At 39.5% G+C, this 17711-nt stretch overlaps 1 protein-coding gene and 1 long non-coding RNA gene across 2 annotated transcripts in view; both read right to left on the reverse strand.

Annotated features, from left to right (window-relative positions):
* Positions 1 to 8652, reverse strand: part of LOC114668100 (uncharacterized) — a 43384-nt gene extending 34732 nt beyond the window's left edge. The window contains exon 1 of the long non-coding RNA XR_003718831.2: positions 1531 to 8652. This is a non-coding gene — a long non-coding RNA (uncharacterized LOC114668100). The remainder of the gene's footprint in view (positions 1 to 1530) is intronic.
* Positions 8653 to 8753: 101 nt separating this feature from the next.
* The window catches only part of klf13 (Kruppel-like factor 13), an 86761-nt gene continuing 77803 nt past the window's right edge, over positions 8754 to 17711 (reverse strand). The window contains exon 2 of the mRNA XM_028823159.2: positions 8754 to 9269. Within this exon, the coding sequence (XP_028678992.1) occupies positions 8971 to 9269 (299 nt within the window). The 3' untranslated portion in view covers positions 8754 to 8970. The remainder of the gene's footprint in view (positions 9270 to 17711) is intronic.

A 17711-nucleotide genomic window follows, 5' to 3' on the forward strand; every position in this document is an offset into this window, starting at 1 on the left:
TAGCAACAACCTGGTGGCCAAGACCTGTGGTTGTGTGCTTACAGAAAAGTGATTGAGAAACCGAGTAATAACCATCATAATCAGAACAGCAAAAGCATCTGCTAAGCATCAAGCCCATTGCACAAAGTGATAAAGTGATGTAAAATAAGAAGAGATAAAAACACAAGGTGCTGAAACACATACACAAGCAAGAAGTAAACCTGAATGTAAAATTTTTGGTAGTGGCAACCTGGTGGTCATAAAGAACCTCTGGCCGTGTGTTTATGCCAAAGTGATTGAGAAAACCACATTTTCAAAAACACCATAATGGCAAAAAGAAAAAGAAGAGCAACAACATCTACAGAGTATCAAGCACATCACAGAAGCCAATAAAGTGGCGATGAATGAAAAACAATAAGAAAACAAGATTTTGAAGCACACAGAAAAGTAACAAGTAATCCTGAATATGGCCTGATATAAATTCAAAAAATTTTAGCTCACAGAAACCTGGTGGCCAGAAAACTTTATTGTAAAGAAAACACACAAAGTGTTCAGAATCCATTATCAAGTGAACAACATCAGAATAAAAATTGTATTCATAATTGACTTGCTGCGTTGGAACGAATCAGACTGGTCTGACCTAATGACTACTGCCATTTCTAAAGCAGGTAAAACTATAGAAGATGAGCTGAATGAAACTCGGCTATGTGTAGTAACAGATTACTGTTACTGACAGTACCGTTTTTGCACAATTAAGAGATTTATGGTATCTTGACACTTGTCCTGGTAAGCTGTATGAACCTACAAACCAAAAAGGGTCAGCTTCCTTTTTCATATCTGCATAAATGGGCAAGGGCAATCGAAAACTGGACCTGATCCTAGAAATGCTGCGCTTTGTGGGGATTCAATGCATTCAGCTTCAGCTTTTATAATTGTTAAGAATTATTATTGTTATTAAAGATACTCAAAGATAGCAAGACAAATGAATACAAAGAAAAAGAATGGACTATCTCAGCAACACATTTCAAAGTCCTGGCTATTTCTCAATGTGCAGGAAAACAAGATGGATTAAGCAGAGTCGGAATTTGCTTCTATGTACAGATCATTCACATAGAAAATAGTGCAGCCCCCATGGCCATACAAAAACCAGACTATGTATAATTTTTTAGAGGTCCATTGCCAATAAGATAAGAAAGGAATTCCAAAGCATTTTGTTTTGAATTATTAAGCTTTACATATGGAATTCTTTCTTTCATGTAGCGGCTGTAAGACTTTCTACACTTGGCCATTTTTGCTATATCAAAGGAAGTTTCATAGGAGAAACAATGAATATGAATTTCCACCCATTCTGTTTAATTTTTCACATTAAACTGCCACAAACAAATGTGTAAAAATTGAAGCCACATGAAACATGTAAAAGGCAATTATATATTCCACTAGATCTAACAATTTCTGTGCCTGCTATGTTCATTTAGCAGCAACGAGCAAAAGACAAGAATGCAACACTGCATAACATTTAAATAAGAAATAATAATAAAAATAATTATTTACGTTTATTTAGCACTTTTCCTCACTACTCAAAGCGCTTCAGTGAGTGGGTAGCCACTTCATTCACTACCAGTGTGCAGCATCCAACTGGATGATGAGACAGGGGGATAATTAGGTGGCCAGAATGACCAGACTGTCAGTTAGTCAATCATTATCCAACCCGCTATTTCCTAACACAGGGTCACGGGGGTCTGCTGGAGCCAATCCCAGCCAACACAGGGCACAAGGCAGGATCAAGTCCCCGGGCAGGGCGTCAGGCCACTGCAGGAGCACCCAGAGGAAACCCACGCAGACACAGGGAGAACATGCAAACTTCACGCAAGGAGGACCCAGGAAGCGAACCCAGGTCTCCTTACTGCGAGACTGCAGTGCTACCACTGTGCCACCGTGCTGCCCATGACCAGACTGTGGAGGGCAATTTAGCTACGACATCAGGATACACCCTGATCTTTACGAAGGATGCCCAGAGAACTTTAATGACCACAGAGATTCAATACCTCAATTTTACGTTTCATCCGAAGGACATCGCCATTTTTAAAACATTCATATGGGCAGCACAGGTAAACACGGCCTGCTGGCCTCACCAACACCTCTTCCATTAGCAACCCAAGTTTTCCCTGGTTGACTACAGTCCTGGGCCCAAACATGCTTAGCTTCAGGCAGATGACCTGTTCTGAAATGCATGTGGTATGGTTGCTAGTCTGGGAACTGAGAAATTCAAAAATGGAATTTGTTACAGGGGGCTCATCATCCATCCATTATCCAACCCGCTATATCCTAACACAGGGTCACAGGGGTCTACTGGAGCCAATCCCAGCCAACACAGGGCGCAAGGCAGGAAACAAACCCCGGGCAGGGCGCCAGCCCACCACAGGGGGCTCATCATACAAATAATGAGGATTGTGACTTTGGAATTGGTTTGAACAAATGGCCGACATCTTTATTGCTCCAAAGTGAATGCATACTCTGTTGTACTGAACAGGGGATCTCCAGGCAAGGGAAATGGATCTGAACTCATCTTAAACAAAATAGAATTGGTTTTCTGCATAAATGTGACATTTTCCTGCAAACATGCCCATTTATGTAGAAAATAAGAGTGATCAATGAAACGTTGACTATTACAATCCGACTGCACTGTATGAGGCTACCAGTTTTGTTTTTTGCTCTTTTTGCTATGCTGTGAATTAGCAGGAATTTAAAATATGATTGGACGATATTCCAAAAGTTGATTTTTTTAACTTTTACTACATTTTCCCTCTGTTTCGGCATACATTCAAATGATAAAAACAGCACAAGTGAAACAGCAACATTAGAAGTGCATTTTTACAAATGACGTTAAATGTCTACAGCTATGTGAGCAATATAATGCTGAAGGCAAGAACCATCCTTAGATGGGAATTGACAGTGTATCACATTGTACAATCATTCCAGGCTGACTTAGAGTCAAACAACAACTTAAAACATGCACATCTTTGGGATGAGGAAGATTCAAGAGGACCCAGGAAACTATCATTTCAGAACCTGAAGAATGGGCAGACTCCACAAAGACAGTGACCAGGCCCAGGATTAAATCTTGATACCTGAAGGTAACCATTAAGTCAGTGCCTCATCTTATATACTATAAGCACAAATTATGCACATATATATATATATATATATATATATATATATATTTACACAACCGCATAGCCATTTCTAGATATACATGAGCATAAAGAAATCTTCAAGGCTCTGATAAGGTGACATATCCTCCTCAAACACCTGAGGGACCTCAACCACGAACGGCACCTTCCTTTTTATCCACAGACCAGAGGATGAGTCCAGAGGCATCTTCTGATGCCACTTCTGGATTTTGGTAGATCCAATGCATGACCAATGTAAGGAACGACAGTCGGTGTTTACTGATGAAGCCATCTTGGAGAAGGGTGCATCTCCAACTGTTGATGAGAGTGAATCTCAAAATTGATGGCCCGTATAGCCTAGAAATGGACAGCAGACGCAGAGTAATTTTTATTGGAGTTGTTTTCCATTTTCTTCCTATTCTCACCTACATTAAATGGGGTGCCTGGACAGACCCCAACCCTTTACAATCACCCTATCTCTTTTTATTTTATAAGACACATTGTCACACATGTGCACCTAAGACTCACCACTTGCAGCTCATCAGAGGTAAGCACTACCACTCCAGGACAGGAGGGGCCACTGTTGCTGACAGTAGCATCTCTGTTTACTCCCACAGCCCTGCAAAACCACCCAATGAGAGCAACTGACTCTGCCTCTTCTGGTCCAGCCACTATAAAGTCTGGGGGCTCCGAGGCAGGAGTCGCCTCATTCCAAAGAGAACAGACTGCATTATGGAGCTCCTACCTTAATAATGACCGCTCTATAGAACCTTGCTTGACTAATTTGCTTTGGTTTCTTTGCAATTATTCATACTATTGAGCCCCTGTTAATTTTGTGACTCTGCAATTTTTAAAAAGGGTGACACAGTTGGTGCCCCAACACATCTTTTTGTGGACACTGTGTAAAATAATGAATGTGCATATGTAAAATAATGAATATTTAAACACATATTTCTAAATGCACATAAATATTTACACATATACATCTTCGGTGATGCAACAAACTATTTTATGATCTGTTAAAAGCACTTTGTGACAGCATTGATGATGAAAGATATCATGAAAACTGAAGAAAATAATGTCTAACGTGACCGAGAAATTCATCAGCTTGGCAACATGGAGGATGGAAAAATATTAGTAATTGACATTAAAAGGGTAATAAAGATTTGAAAAAGTAGATTTATAGGAAGTGTTTAGGTTGTGCTGGAGTTGGTCTTGGCATTTTCATAGTCGTGGAGTCCACTACAGAGGCTGACCTCTATTTTTAAATTATAATTAATGTTTGCAGACAAATCCAGACAACAGGAACACCCACATCGCACACACACTGAAATTTGGGATAAATGATGCCATAATTTTAATGAAGATGGTCTAGGCCTAGTAATAACCCAGCTCTGAACGAGTCTGGAATCTGCACACACACACACACACACACATCCATAACACTCACACGAAATTCAGCCATCCATCCCTGATAGAGGCAGCAGAAGAAGAGATTTCACGCGCAGTGGTAAAATATTCACTATTTTAGGATCTGACACATGTTATATTTTAGCCCTTTAACTGAATTTGCATGGATTGTTTTAGGTCCTTATGGCACTTTATGAAATGTCTCTCTAAACTGAGGGAAGTGAAAGTGAGTTATACTGGAATCATGGAATCGGTTAGATTATGTGTGAAGCAGACTTCGAAGACAGGCATATAACTAACAAAATATTCCCGTTTTGACAAAATATTTTTGCAAGCTGCACTTAACATCACTTTACACATTCAGAAAAAATGTGTGAATAATGAAAAGAATTCAAAGTGGATGGCCAGACTGAAAACACTACATCACATGCAAGCCAGGGCCGTCCCAGGAATTAAACGGAAACGTAAAATGAGTTCAATGAGGACAGCGAGAATTGAACTTCTTAACACATTTCAATGGAATTAAAATAAAACACGTATAAAGTTGCACCTCCTATTGACTCCGAGATTCTCCCTTTATTGTTCCTGGAAGAACAACTGATTTATTAGCTTGTTGACCTCGAGATCGGGAATCTAACAGGAAACAAAACAAATAACCACAAGGTAGAAACAAAATCAAAATAATGCAAGATAAATAGAACAAAGCAAAAACAGAAAGAGTTTAAAATAGAACTAACGTAGAAACAATAAGGAACAAAAATGGAAAAGGAGTGAAACAGGAACAAAAGAAAACCATAATAAGATAATGGGGTACAAAAAGCTAGTGCTGAAATAATACCATAAAAACAGGATAAAAACACTGAAAAAGAGACCATTAAGTAGAACAAAAAATTAAAACAACCCGTGCTCAGAAACATGTTCAATTTAAAGACGTTCAAAACAACTCTGAGCAGAACATCAATCAACAATGTCTCTGCAGTTTTCTTTCCTAACATCGAGAGCGGCCAAGTTGTAAATCCGTGGAATGGAAATCACAAGGGTGAGAGTCCAGTCCTCACTGACTTAATCACCATGTGCTCCAACAATGGAAATACTGAAGCGACTGGTTTGTGATACATGTGTAAAGCATCCTGTTCATGGAAGAAAGACGCTATGTAATATTTGAGAAACAAATCAACAAGAAGCTGAGGGTCCTGGAATCAACATAAATTATTGAGTGGAGGGGTCAGCACAATAAACCAATGACAGTGTAATGTCTCTTTTTTGGCTTTGATTTGTCAGTGTCTGAAAATGATACCAGGCACATGCTGATTTTCTTTTTTTTAACTGAAACACATTAAAAAAAAAAAGAGGAAACAGCGCTTATTGAATATGGGCAATTATCATTTTTTTAAACAGCTTTTTCTTTTCCTGATTCATGAAGGATGAGCAAAACATTTTCACTTCTCTTATTCTGGAGAACTGAGATGGTAAACCACAAGGTTGCCCTTTCAATCTGTGCCTTGACTCGCTGTACAGCCCTAAGTGAATCAGTTAATGTACCTAACATTATGATATATATGTGCATTGTAATAGACATCACGCATGGGCTGGTGTCCAGCCGAGATGGAACAGGGACCCATACCCAGATGGGAGACCAGTGAAATGGAAGGACCGGGGAGACATCAGATTGATTTCTTTCTCCCCTGACACTTGATGGCAGCATCCCTGGACTGTGGTGCCCATTTGGATACCCACAGGGCATGCTGGGAATTGGAGTCCTAGGGTGCCGCCCTTTTGGGTTCGCAATCTCTACTTCATTGGAAACGAAAGTACTTCCAACTAACTGTCTTAGGACCTGAAGTAGTTCCGGCTCTTAGATAACTGGAGTCACTCAGGTGAGTTGGAGTCAGGTGGAAGAATGACAAAGCTCGAAGGAGGAAAGATGAGAATTGTGTTGTATAGCAACTAGTGAAGGTACTTTAATATATTTAAAACCTTGCATTTGAACTTCGGTCTTGTGTCTGTGCAGGTTATGTCTAGGGTTTCGGGCTCTGTGGTGCCCCCTACAGGTCACTATATATATACAGTATATATATATATAAATTGTGTCATGCATATGTGTCAGAGGATCTCCTTACTGGTTCGATCGAGACATCTAGTAACCTGCCAGGATGAGAGGGAGTGCTGTCGCTAACATTTTCTTCTCCCTCTCTGTCCAAAGCACTGAGAAACCGGTTAGGGAGGACATTTTTCCCCGTCCCTTCCAGTTCCCCTGCTATAGCCCCGCTAGCTGTCGTTTTGAACAGAGTGACCAGCCGCAAAAAGTTTCCAAATAAACAGACCCTGACCCTGCAGCTAAAGCTAAAGTCTTTTCCTTCAGACACCTAAACATCACAAGGCATTGATTTATGTTGACTTTTCTGTTTAGTTAAACGGGATTATCCGATCGGTGTCACAACTATTCCTGCACCTGGCCACTATATACTGTATATAGAACACAATTGTAAAATGGATTTGGACTTTTAAAGCACCTTGGGATGCGGACTGTCTGTTTGCCATTTAGATACCCAACTCCTCTCTTCTTTTATTTTCAATCTTACCAAACACAACAGGTTAGTTTGCTTGATAAATAGTGGCGGAATAATTTCTCTTGATTCTGTTTCATGCTCCGAAAGGAAGGTTGTGGCCCCATATTTAATAAAAGTTGATTAGAAATAGATTTTATAAGTGAAGGCACACAGTTGAGTTTAGATAGTACTGTTTAAATACACGGAGGTGCTATATTCTACAATATAATGTAACTTGAACAGAAAAAAATGGTTTGCAGCTTCAAAAAAATGCGCGTGATTGGAAGGCTTTTCCCTTATTTTTGTTTTGGAAAAAAGTCCGAATTTTTTTGTTATTTACACATACAAAAAAAAAAAACAATTGCCTGTATATTTTGGAAGGCACCATTTTTTAACCCAATAGTCTGCAGTAGTTTTGAATCAAAGCCTGGCAGCCTTAAGCCACAGACGGAGGTGATCAGCAATGCCGAGAAAGACTTTGAATGAGTGATTGGATTCATTTCAACTTGCCCAAAACTTGCCCAGACTAACAATCAAAAAAAAAAAGAGTCAATCTTACTGTACTAGAAAAAAAGATGAACAAAACCAGTTGCTCAAGTCGCTGCACTATGACTAAGGCAGTCATCTTCCGCAGAGGCCAGTTCACATATTCCAGTTAGATTTACACAGATTGTTTTTTTTGTTGTCTCTTTTTGCAAAGTGATATTCACAGTCAATGCCATCCAACAGCTAGTGATGGTAGCACGGTGAAATGAAGTGATGCCAATAGCTGTTTCCCAGTGTTTTATAAAAAAAAAATAAAAATAAAATCCTATTGCATTTCAAATTAAAGCATTTCCCTATCAAATATTAAGAGATTTGTTTTATGGCTTTTCTGCCAGCCTGCAAGCTTGAGCATGGGAGACCGTAATAATAACAAATAATAATAATAATAATCATAATAAAAATTAAAACAAAAATAATAAACAGCAACATTGAGAAAAAAAAAACACTTTCTACATGTTATTTCCAGTTACAATTTAACAGCAAGAGGCCCATGATTTGAGATTATCCACTATAGTCTGATAAGCAGAACATAATACAACGGCTTAAAAATGGGGCATGGGTGTGAAACCATTGGGATGCACGAATCAAGTCCAGTGCTAGTTCTCCACTAATGTGACATAGAGAATTAAAACAACAAAAAGAAAAAACACAAAAAAATAAAACAAGTCGAGTGCAAATGTTGTTGAGTGTAAGGCTGTAGCATTGATGGGTCTTCATGGTAACAAATCATTATTTCAACATAAGGAGGCCATCCCTGAGAGGGGATCAAAATTCAAACCAGTTGAATTTCAAAGAGTAAAGTGATGCTTGTGTTGTGCAGTCATTTAAGTAGTTACAAATAACTGGCTTGGATCCTGAGCTGTAGAATTGAAGTTTGTTTGCTTAAATAAAGTTGAATGATAATTAAACATAAACTGTTGTTTTAGACTTCTCAAATGTTTAACGTTTCTGAGGAAAAAATAACTATCACTATAATTACCCTGGCAACTTTCAGAAGTGTGAAATTCACAATTTTTTATATATATATATATATATATATATATATATATATATATATATATATATATATATATATATATATATATATATATATATATGGAAAAAAACTAAAATGTATGCCAGCTGGAAATGTTTGAGATCATTTTCTCAAGGGATTGCACTAATATAGGCAGCTATGTACTTTTACAATAAGCAGATTATTAGCAGTTCTGACAGCTGTGCAACATGAGAGTTACAAAAATAAAATAAAATAAAAAAATCCACGAAACTGGGAAGTGTCTGGCAGAGGAAAAGTGCAGGCGTTCAGTGCAGATGGGCTAAGGCGAGCTGGCAGGGCTGAGAGTAGGACTGGAAGCGTCCGAGCGGCTGTAGTCGCTGAGAGAACCTGTGCGGGTGTTGGCTCCGCTGCCGTATGGCCGCTTCAGCATGCTGGGTTCAAAGTCGGAGTGCCGGCGGGCGTGCTTCATCAGGTGGTCGCTGCGCATGAAGCGTTTCTCACAGAGTGGGCAGCCGAACTTCTTCTCCCCAGTGTGCGTGCGGTAGTGGCGGGCGAGCTCATCCGAGCGGGCAAACTTCTTGTTGCAGTTGGGCCAAGTGCAGGGAAATGGCCGTTCACCTGAGGAAAACAGAGAGAGGGAGTGTTAGTTTGCTGGTCATTTTCACATTCTTCTTGCTGTAAAAAAATGAAGGGCAAACTAAAGGAAATGAACTAAGCCCAGCTTGCACAACACTACTCTGCCTTAAGTGCAGATTTGTATAATTCTGTTTTAATTATGACACATACAGTTTGTCAACACATTCACCCGTGAAAGCTGATGCCTTATCACACTAACGGTCCTTGGGTGTGATCGAAGAGCACACCATTACCATAACAGCTACCACATCATATAACAGTTGCTTATAATGTATATGCATAACAACAATAACTGCAATTTTAGTTAAATATAGATGAATAAAGAACAATGTGGGGGCAACAAGGTAGAGGCAGCAGACCAGAAATAAAACACCTCACAGCACTGGCGTCCAGGTTAGAATACCAACTGAGGCGTCTTCTGTGGGGAGTTTGCTTGGCTTTCCACTGACACTCTAACACTTAAATTCCATTAAGTTGACCCCATTCAGGTTTGTTTCCTACCTTGCACCTGACGCAACAGAGAAGAGCTCCAGTCCCCTCTGACCCTGAATTGGATTAGGCGAATGAATAGATTGACGTTACATGCATAAGCACATCCTCTGATGGATCCCCACCGCCACCACCTCCCACACCCTCTGGCTTTGGTCATTGACCCATTTTTGCTGGATTGGGATATACAATCAGAATCAGAACCACATTTATTGGCCATGTATGCTTGCATGAAAAGAATTTGAATCTGCTGTCTTGATGACTCTAAATGAGAAGTCAAACAAAATGACACGTTTTATTGGCTAACTGAACAGATTACAACATGCAAGCTTTCAAGGCAACTCAGGCCCCTTCTTCAGGCAAGTTGTAGACTACCCTTATAATTCATTATCATCTTTCCGCTTTTAACAGCAGGTTGCACAACTCCCAGTATTATGGATAACAAACCATTCTAATTTAATCCATTTTAGGGTCATGTGAGGCCAGTCTACTCTGTCAACACAATGTGTCAAGATTTAAACAAGGTTGTCCATCACAGGTCCACTCAGAAATCCACATCAGCGCAGTGCCAAAATGAAATCTGCAATTCATGTGGACAGCACACCTTTGAGGATGAGCATCTGGAGAAATAACAACCGCATAGAATGGGGGATTTGAACAAGGAGTGCTGAATCCTTGAAACAACAGCACTGACCAATGCACTACTACTTTGTGGCCCCTAACAAGTATGTCATTTATCATTATTTTTACCAGAGATAAAGGACAAAGGCATGAGAGCTGCCAGAAATAATTGAACTTGGATAAAAAGTGTACTAGGAACTACATGTAAATGCAGACAGCCTGGCAACTTACAGACACAAAATGGGTAGAAGAAAATGGAATGACCTGTGTTGAATAAGTGGCCATTATGGACTGTTCCTCATTCCTAAATTCCCTATGGTAATTGTTGTTGTTTTTATTTCTTTTTTAAGTTTCCATGTAGACAGGAGGTAAATTCACACACCCATGACTCATGTAGATAAAATCAAGGCATGACTTACTAAGAGTAAATTATTTAATGGGATTGTCAACTTTGTTAAAAAGCTATAGCTTTTCATAAAAAAAATAATCTGCCTCTGTGGGGATTAGTTATGCAAATACAGGACTTTGCAAATCTGATGAAGGACTGTGGGAAAAGGGCTGGGTTGCATATAGTTTGTTGATTATTCCTAAATGCCCAATTTAAATGACTTCACCGAGATAGAGCACAGTACCAATGCATATTAGCAGGTTATTTTATATATATATATATATATATATATATATATATATATATATATATATATATATATATATATATATATTTTTTTTTTTTTTTATATATATATATATACAAAATCCAACGTCTGTCTGTATGTCTGTCCGCTTTTCATGAGAGAATTACTTAATGACTTTAGATTGGGGTTTTTTTTCTATAATTTACTTGAACATTCCTGTTGATTTTGCGACTTCTCCCATAGTTCACTTGCGGTATTGATTTATTGGTGGGAATCTGAGAGAGATGCAGAGGGCCAAGGGGAGGACGTTGGGCCCTCCTCACTCACACGCCAGCCTCTGAGATTGTTCCTTACCTCCGCTTAGCTACCAAATGAGAGAACTACTTAACAGATTTAGATTGGGGTTTTCTATAATTTGCTTGAACATTCCGGTTGATTTTCATAGTTCGCTTGCAGTACAGATTTATTTGTGCGAATCTGAGAGAGACACAGCGGGCCGAGGGGAGGGAGGACGGGGCCGTCCTCACTCATCTATCTATCTATCTATCTATCTATCTATCTATCTATCTATCTATCTATCTATCTATCTATCTATCTATCTATCTATCTATCTATCTATCTATCTATCTATCTATCTATCTATCTATCTATCTATCTATCTATCTATCTATCATGTGCCAGCCTCGGGATGTATCCTACATCTGCTTATCTAGCAAACGAGAGGACTGCTTAACGGATTTAGTTCAGGTTTTTTTTTTAATTTGCTTGAACATTCCGGTTGATTTTGCGACTTCTCTCATCGTGCTAAGAATCAAAGTTCACTTACAGGAGCGATATATTCGCGCTAATCTGAGACAGAGGCTGCGGGTCGGTCTACCTCTGTGTTTTGGAGCGTAACTTGCCTCAGCTTAGCTAGCGATACCTTTTTATTTCTTGATTTTTAAAGTTTGTTCTGTTTCACTACTACACAGAAGGCTAGTATATACATATAGTAATGGTCAACACGCATGGGCTGGTGTCTATTGGACCCATTCCCTTAACCAGCCAGGAGGCCAATACTACAGAGAGATCAGGGGAGGCTCCATATCAAATCTGTATGCTACCCCGACACACTAGATGGCAGCATCCCTGGACTTCAGTAACCATTGGGACAGCAACAGGGAATTCTGATAATTGTAGTCCAGTTTGGCAGCCCTGTTGAGGTCCATGGGTTACACTCCCTACTTTATGAAATTTTCCTTTGATCCAAAAATGCTTCTAACGAACAATGCCCTGGCACCAGAAGTATTCCCAGGTCTTCAGTAAAACGAACCAAACTGCCTTGACCAGGCAAGTCGGAGATGGGAGAGGAAACAGGCAACACTTGTCTGGGAGGTGTAATGGAGAAAAGAAAGAACAAGAGTGGTTGGTATGGCTGTATGGAAGTATTTCTTTAAAATAAAAAACCTTCATGTTGAATCTTGCCTGTGCATTCATTTACATAAATATATTTATAACACCTCCATTTAGTGAAGCTATCATGAAATGCTCAAGAATGCATACATAACAAAAGGCCTTATAGTATGCTGATAGATAGATAGATAGATAGATAGATAGATAGATAGATAGATAGATAGATAGATAGATAGATAGATAGATAGATAGATAGATAGATAGATAGATAGATAGATAGATAGATAGATAGATAGATAGATAGATAGATAGATAGATAGATAGATAGATAGATAGATAGATAGATAGATAGATAGATAGATAGATAGATAGATAGAGACAGACAGCTTTGAGCTGTTGGTGGGAGTAACATATAATCAGATCTGCCCAGTTGTGCCACAGGTTTACATTTAAAGGTATCCACAAAGAAGAGTTCTGACATCACTTCTGTGAAGATGTTCATAGCGACACCCCTTCCACTACTTAAAGGACCCAGAAGTCAGAATTCATTATGGCAACAGATACCTAACAGATCAGACCTGAAAATGGAAGCTTATCTTTTGGTGACTAAAAATTCCATCACAATCTTGTTTGACCATTTTCTTTACTTTTTTTTCAACCAAACATTAAACAAGGTATCATTTTTTTATCTTTCAAAATAAAGAGTAAGATCATAGGAAGTGTCTTGTGGGTTAATAATGAGTGAAACAAAGGAGACATTTCTTAGGGAGAAAACTTCACTAACCTCTGTTCTGTTTCCTAAAATGGAATGGATGAGAACCTGCAGGAAGAGCTCTGACATCACTTCTGGGAAGGTGGGCATAACCCTGTCCCTAGTGCCAACGCACCTCTACTTGAAAAAACTCGCTGACTGGAAGTCGGCATTCATTTTGGGACCAGCTACCTGACAGGTCAGTCTTCACGATGGCAGCCTATCTTTTGATGGCTGGACCATGTTGGACCATTTTCTTTACATTTTTTAAACTGGACATTAAGTGGAGTAGCCTTTGGAACCCTAACCCTTTATGATCAGTCATTTGCTTTCTTTCACTGCAGACAGACAGACAGACAGACAGACAGACAGACAGACAGACAGACAGACAGACAGACAGACAGACAGACAGATAGATAGATAGATAGATAGATAGATAGATAGATAGATAGATAGATAGATAGATAGATAGATAGATAGATAGACTTTGTTTTGTCCCCAAACTGTAATTAAAACTCTGTAGAAGCTCAAGAAAAATATAAGTGTTAAAACCCCCCCCCCCCCCCCCCCCCCCCAAACACACAGAAGTAGAGGTCTTTGAAACTAGATGCATGAATTGACTTTCTGCTAGTAGAGGCATCTCACCTGTTTTTCTTTAACCCTTTTTCTGTAGTTATATGTGTCTCTCAGAGCCCTTTGCACTATTGATATCATATGAAACTCAATTTTGGCCAATGAATAAGCTCGAACTGGGCTTACTTGTAACCAGTAGATGAAGCGGGTGGCAGGTCTTTAATTCATTTGCTCAGTCATGTTTGAATTTGTTCCATTTTACTTCACAAGAGTATTTTCTGGAAGTGGTTTATTTAGCAATATTTTAGTGAAAAATAAAAGTGTTTAGGATGTTGTGAGCATAAAACTGGATGACCTGACATGAGATTTTGTTCATTGATTTTTCTGATATTGTTTACTGTTGTCCAAAGCTGGCCACCGTGTATGCTTATATTAAAAGAAACCTGGTTTTCTCCATTTTGCATGAAAATATAACCAATTTTCCCTGACCATCACTACAAATTATATGGCATAAGTAACATACTAAAAAGTATAATTTTTGGGTGGAATATTTCTTTAAGGGATGACATGATTGCGATGTCTCATGTTATCAATGTAGCATTTCATGGAAGATTTAAAATTTAAAATTTGTTCAACAAGAACAGAAGTACAGATGGAATGCTAATAAGGAAGCAAATGTTGGAAAGCATTACCTCACACATAGGAGAGTAAATACATGAAACAAGTAATAAAGTAAGTGTTTGTTGTTAGCAAATTTAGATGGATTAATATTTTGGAAATATTAGGTAAGTAAGAAATAAGGAGCTTTGTTGAGCCGAATGACCTTTTCTCGTCTTAAATTCTTATGCATAAGGAAGGGCTCTCGCCACCTGCAAGTAGGTGTTTCCTGCCTTCCTTCATACATTCACTGACATGATCCCCTCCCTTCTTATTGTGGAAATAAAATATGTTTCTGAAAATACTGCTGTCTCAGAGTCAGTTAGGTGTGCCACTAGTCACACCCAGCAACAGGGGCTCTGTTAAAAACATATTCCATTGCCTTATCATCATAAATTTGTCCTAAATTGGCACCATTTAGAAAATCACTTGAAATAATACAATCAGAGTGCAAACTGTAAAAGAGCATTTGGACTTTGGTCATTTGAAAAAAATGGAATTTGGACAAAGAGACAAAGCCACAATGAATGCAAAATAGAACCTTAAATAGTTGTGAACCGTTTAAAAAAAAAGAAATACTAAAATTTTTTGAAATGCTTGGATTTTAAAGGTGATTTACAGTTTTCCAGTGATATTATCTGCTCCATTAAATAAATACACACAAAGGAAAAGAAAAAATGGCCATTTAAAAGGCAAAAACTAGCATTCCCACCATAGAACTCAAAATACTTTCGTGTCACAAATGGGACCACCACCAATCACCGTCCTGCCATAACCAAGGTGTATTGCTATTTATTATGCAAGATGAATAAGTTTTCATGTTTTCTTCTTTTGCTGAATTTTTTTAAAATATCAATAATCTGGCAGCAATCCATGTGAATATAAAAAGCCACAGGAGAGCCACACTTCGCCCTCCGCCTCTGCACTTTTTTTTTTTTGCTTCACATTTGCATTTAGGAGCCCCCCTTCCCCCCAGCAGCTAAGCCATAATAATCACTAGGTATGGCAAGTCTAGACAACCCCAGTCTGCATCCTGATCTTAACGGATTCACCTTTTGATGAGCTGTGCAGTGGGAGAGCCGCTCATAAACACTTACATCATCCTGCATTCAAGGGATCAATTAATCCCGCCAAGGGGCCCTAAGTGCTTGCAACCATGAGATCCTCAGTAGTTATCTTTCAACTTTCTGTGTTAGCTTTTCTTAGCTAAAACAAACACACACACACACACACATTACACAGGCACACACAAACAAAGGAGTCCTGAAAAAAGGGGCCTCTTCCAAGAAATGCTGGCCTGTTGACAAGTACTGTTATTAACCCTAAAATGGCCTTGAGGTCGCCATAGATAAACAAATCAGCTGCAGCACTGCCGGTCGTTCCCTTCTGCGGCTTGTCCTTTCAGTTTATGTGTACTGCAATGTGGTTTCAGAATGGGACGCTCTGCCTAAAAGAACAGACTTCCTGTTCTGAAAAGGAACAGAGGACCACAAGGCCCCGAGACGGAGGTCTGGAGCCAGGGAAAAGGAGGTTTCCAGGAACAGGGCTTAGTATTGGGAGCATTGTCATAAGGCAAAATGCGATCTTCTCAGGTGACTGTGGGCAAGGAAGGGTGGGCTCCACCTGTAACTAGTGTAACCCTGAATGAAATGCTAAAGTATACTCATGATATTGTACACTCACACTTGTCATGTCCTGAACATGGTAAATGGGGAAGGAGGGGGTGGGGGAATTGCTGGAGCCGATCCCAGCTAGCAAAGGGCACAAGGCAGGGTACCAGTCAATTATAGGACGAACACACATACACTCCAGCTACACACTAGGACTAATTTAGCATCACCAGTTTGCCTAACCTGCATGTCTTTGGGCTGTGGGAGGAAACCAGAGCACCTGAGAAAACCCACAAAGACACAGGGAGGACATGCAAACTCCACATAGGGAGGACCCGGGATGAAAACCCTTGTCTCCTTGCTACGAGGCAGTACAGACGTCACTTGTGAAAACTGAAAACGACGTATTTTAAGTGTTCATTTAATTGCATACAAAGCAAATGACAATTTAAAAAGCCTCCTTTCTTTCCATTTTCTGGACCTGCTTTTTCATCATTCAGGCACTTGAGAGTTCAGAGTAAGACACAAAGCAAAATGTAATCCTGTAGCAGGCCACTTCAGAGAAGTCTAGGGTTGCCTGATCCTTAAAAACTTTTACAGTCCAAGGATAGCTCAAAAATTGAATAGTGATGCAAAAAAAAAAAAATAGGCCAATACCTGACACAAAGTGACACACCGGCTGGGTGGGCATTGGCAGCGATGAATTAGGTACACACCATTGAAGACATGGAGATGTTTATATCAAGCATTTTGTAGTGAGAGGGACCTGTAAGAACCAGAGGTCCACGTGTTTCACTAGTCTAAGCATACAATTACCTGATAAATTAGGCTATGTATCTGTAGCAGGGCCTGGCCAGAGTCTCCAGATGAATCCCACATAAATGTACAAACTACACTTACAGGATCTCATGGTTTGGTCTTGGCTTCACCTGATTGTAAAGTTAATTTGGGAAGATAATAGATCCAATAGGAGTAGGAATTTTGATTTAGACTTTGATTGTGCCTATGTATCAATGCCTTTTTTTTGTAGGTGGCTCCCCCAAAAGGTGGGGCCACCTGCCCATCATAGTCAGGGACTGTCCTCAGCCCTATAAAGGCGCAGGTTTCTCCTAGTGGTTCATCTTAAATGCGCTAGGGAATGGCGAGTGTTCTTATACTCTGCTGTGTTTTTGTCACCTCAGTCATTTTCATGCCCGTTTAGTCCTGAACAGGGCCACAGGGGGGTGCTGTCGCCTATCCCAGCCAGCATTGGGTGTAAGTCAGAAACAAACCCTGGACAGGGAGCCAGTCCATCACCAGGCAAAAACACATAAACACACCAAACACACACACCCCAGCCACACACTAGGGCCAATTTAGTATTGCCAGACCACTTAACCTGCATGTCTTTGGACTGCAGAATGAAACAGGAGTATCCGGAGGAAACCTAAGTAGACGTGGAGAGAATGAGCAAACTCCACACAGGGAGGACATTTTTGTTATTTTTCTGGATTCCTGAGCTTTTTTGCTCTGTTTTCTGACCATTCTTTGAATTCTGTACTGGAACTTGGTTGTTTTTATAATTGCCTTTTGTAGGAATTGTATGACTTTTGTGGTCTTCACAACATACAGTAACAGAGCTTTCTATGAAATAATTTTGTATTTTATAAACATCCTGCATTTGCCCTTATATCTAGCCAGCATTTGACGGTATGGG

Source organism: Erpetoichthys calabaricus, chromosome 17, assembly GCF_900747795.2.
Source record: "Erpetoichthys calabaricus chromosome 17, fErpCal1.3, whole genome shotgun sequence".
Taxonomy (NCBI): domain Eukaryota; kingdom Metazoa; phylum Chordata; class Cladistia; order Polypteriformes; family Polypteridae; genus Erpetoichthys; species Erpetoichthys calabaricus.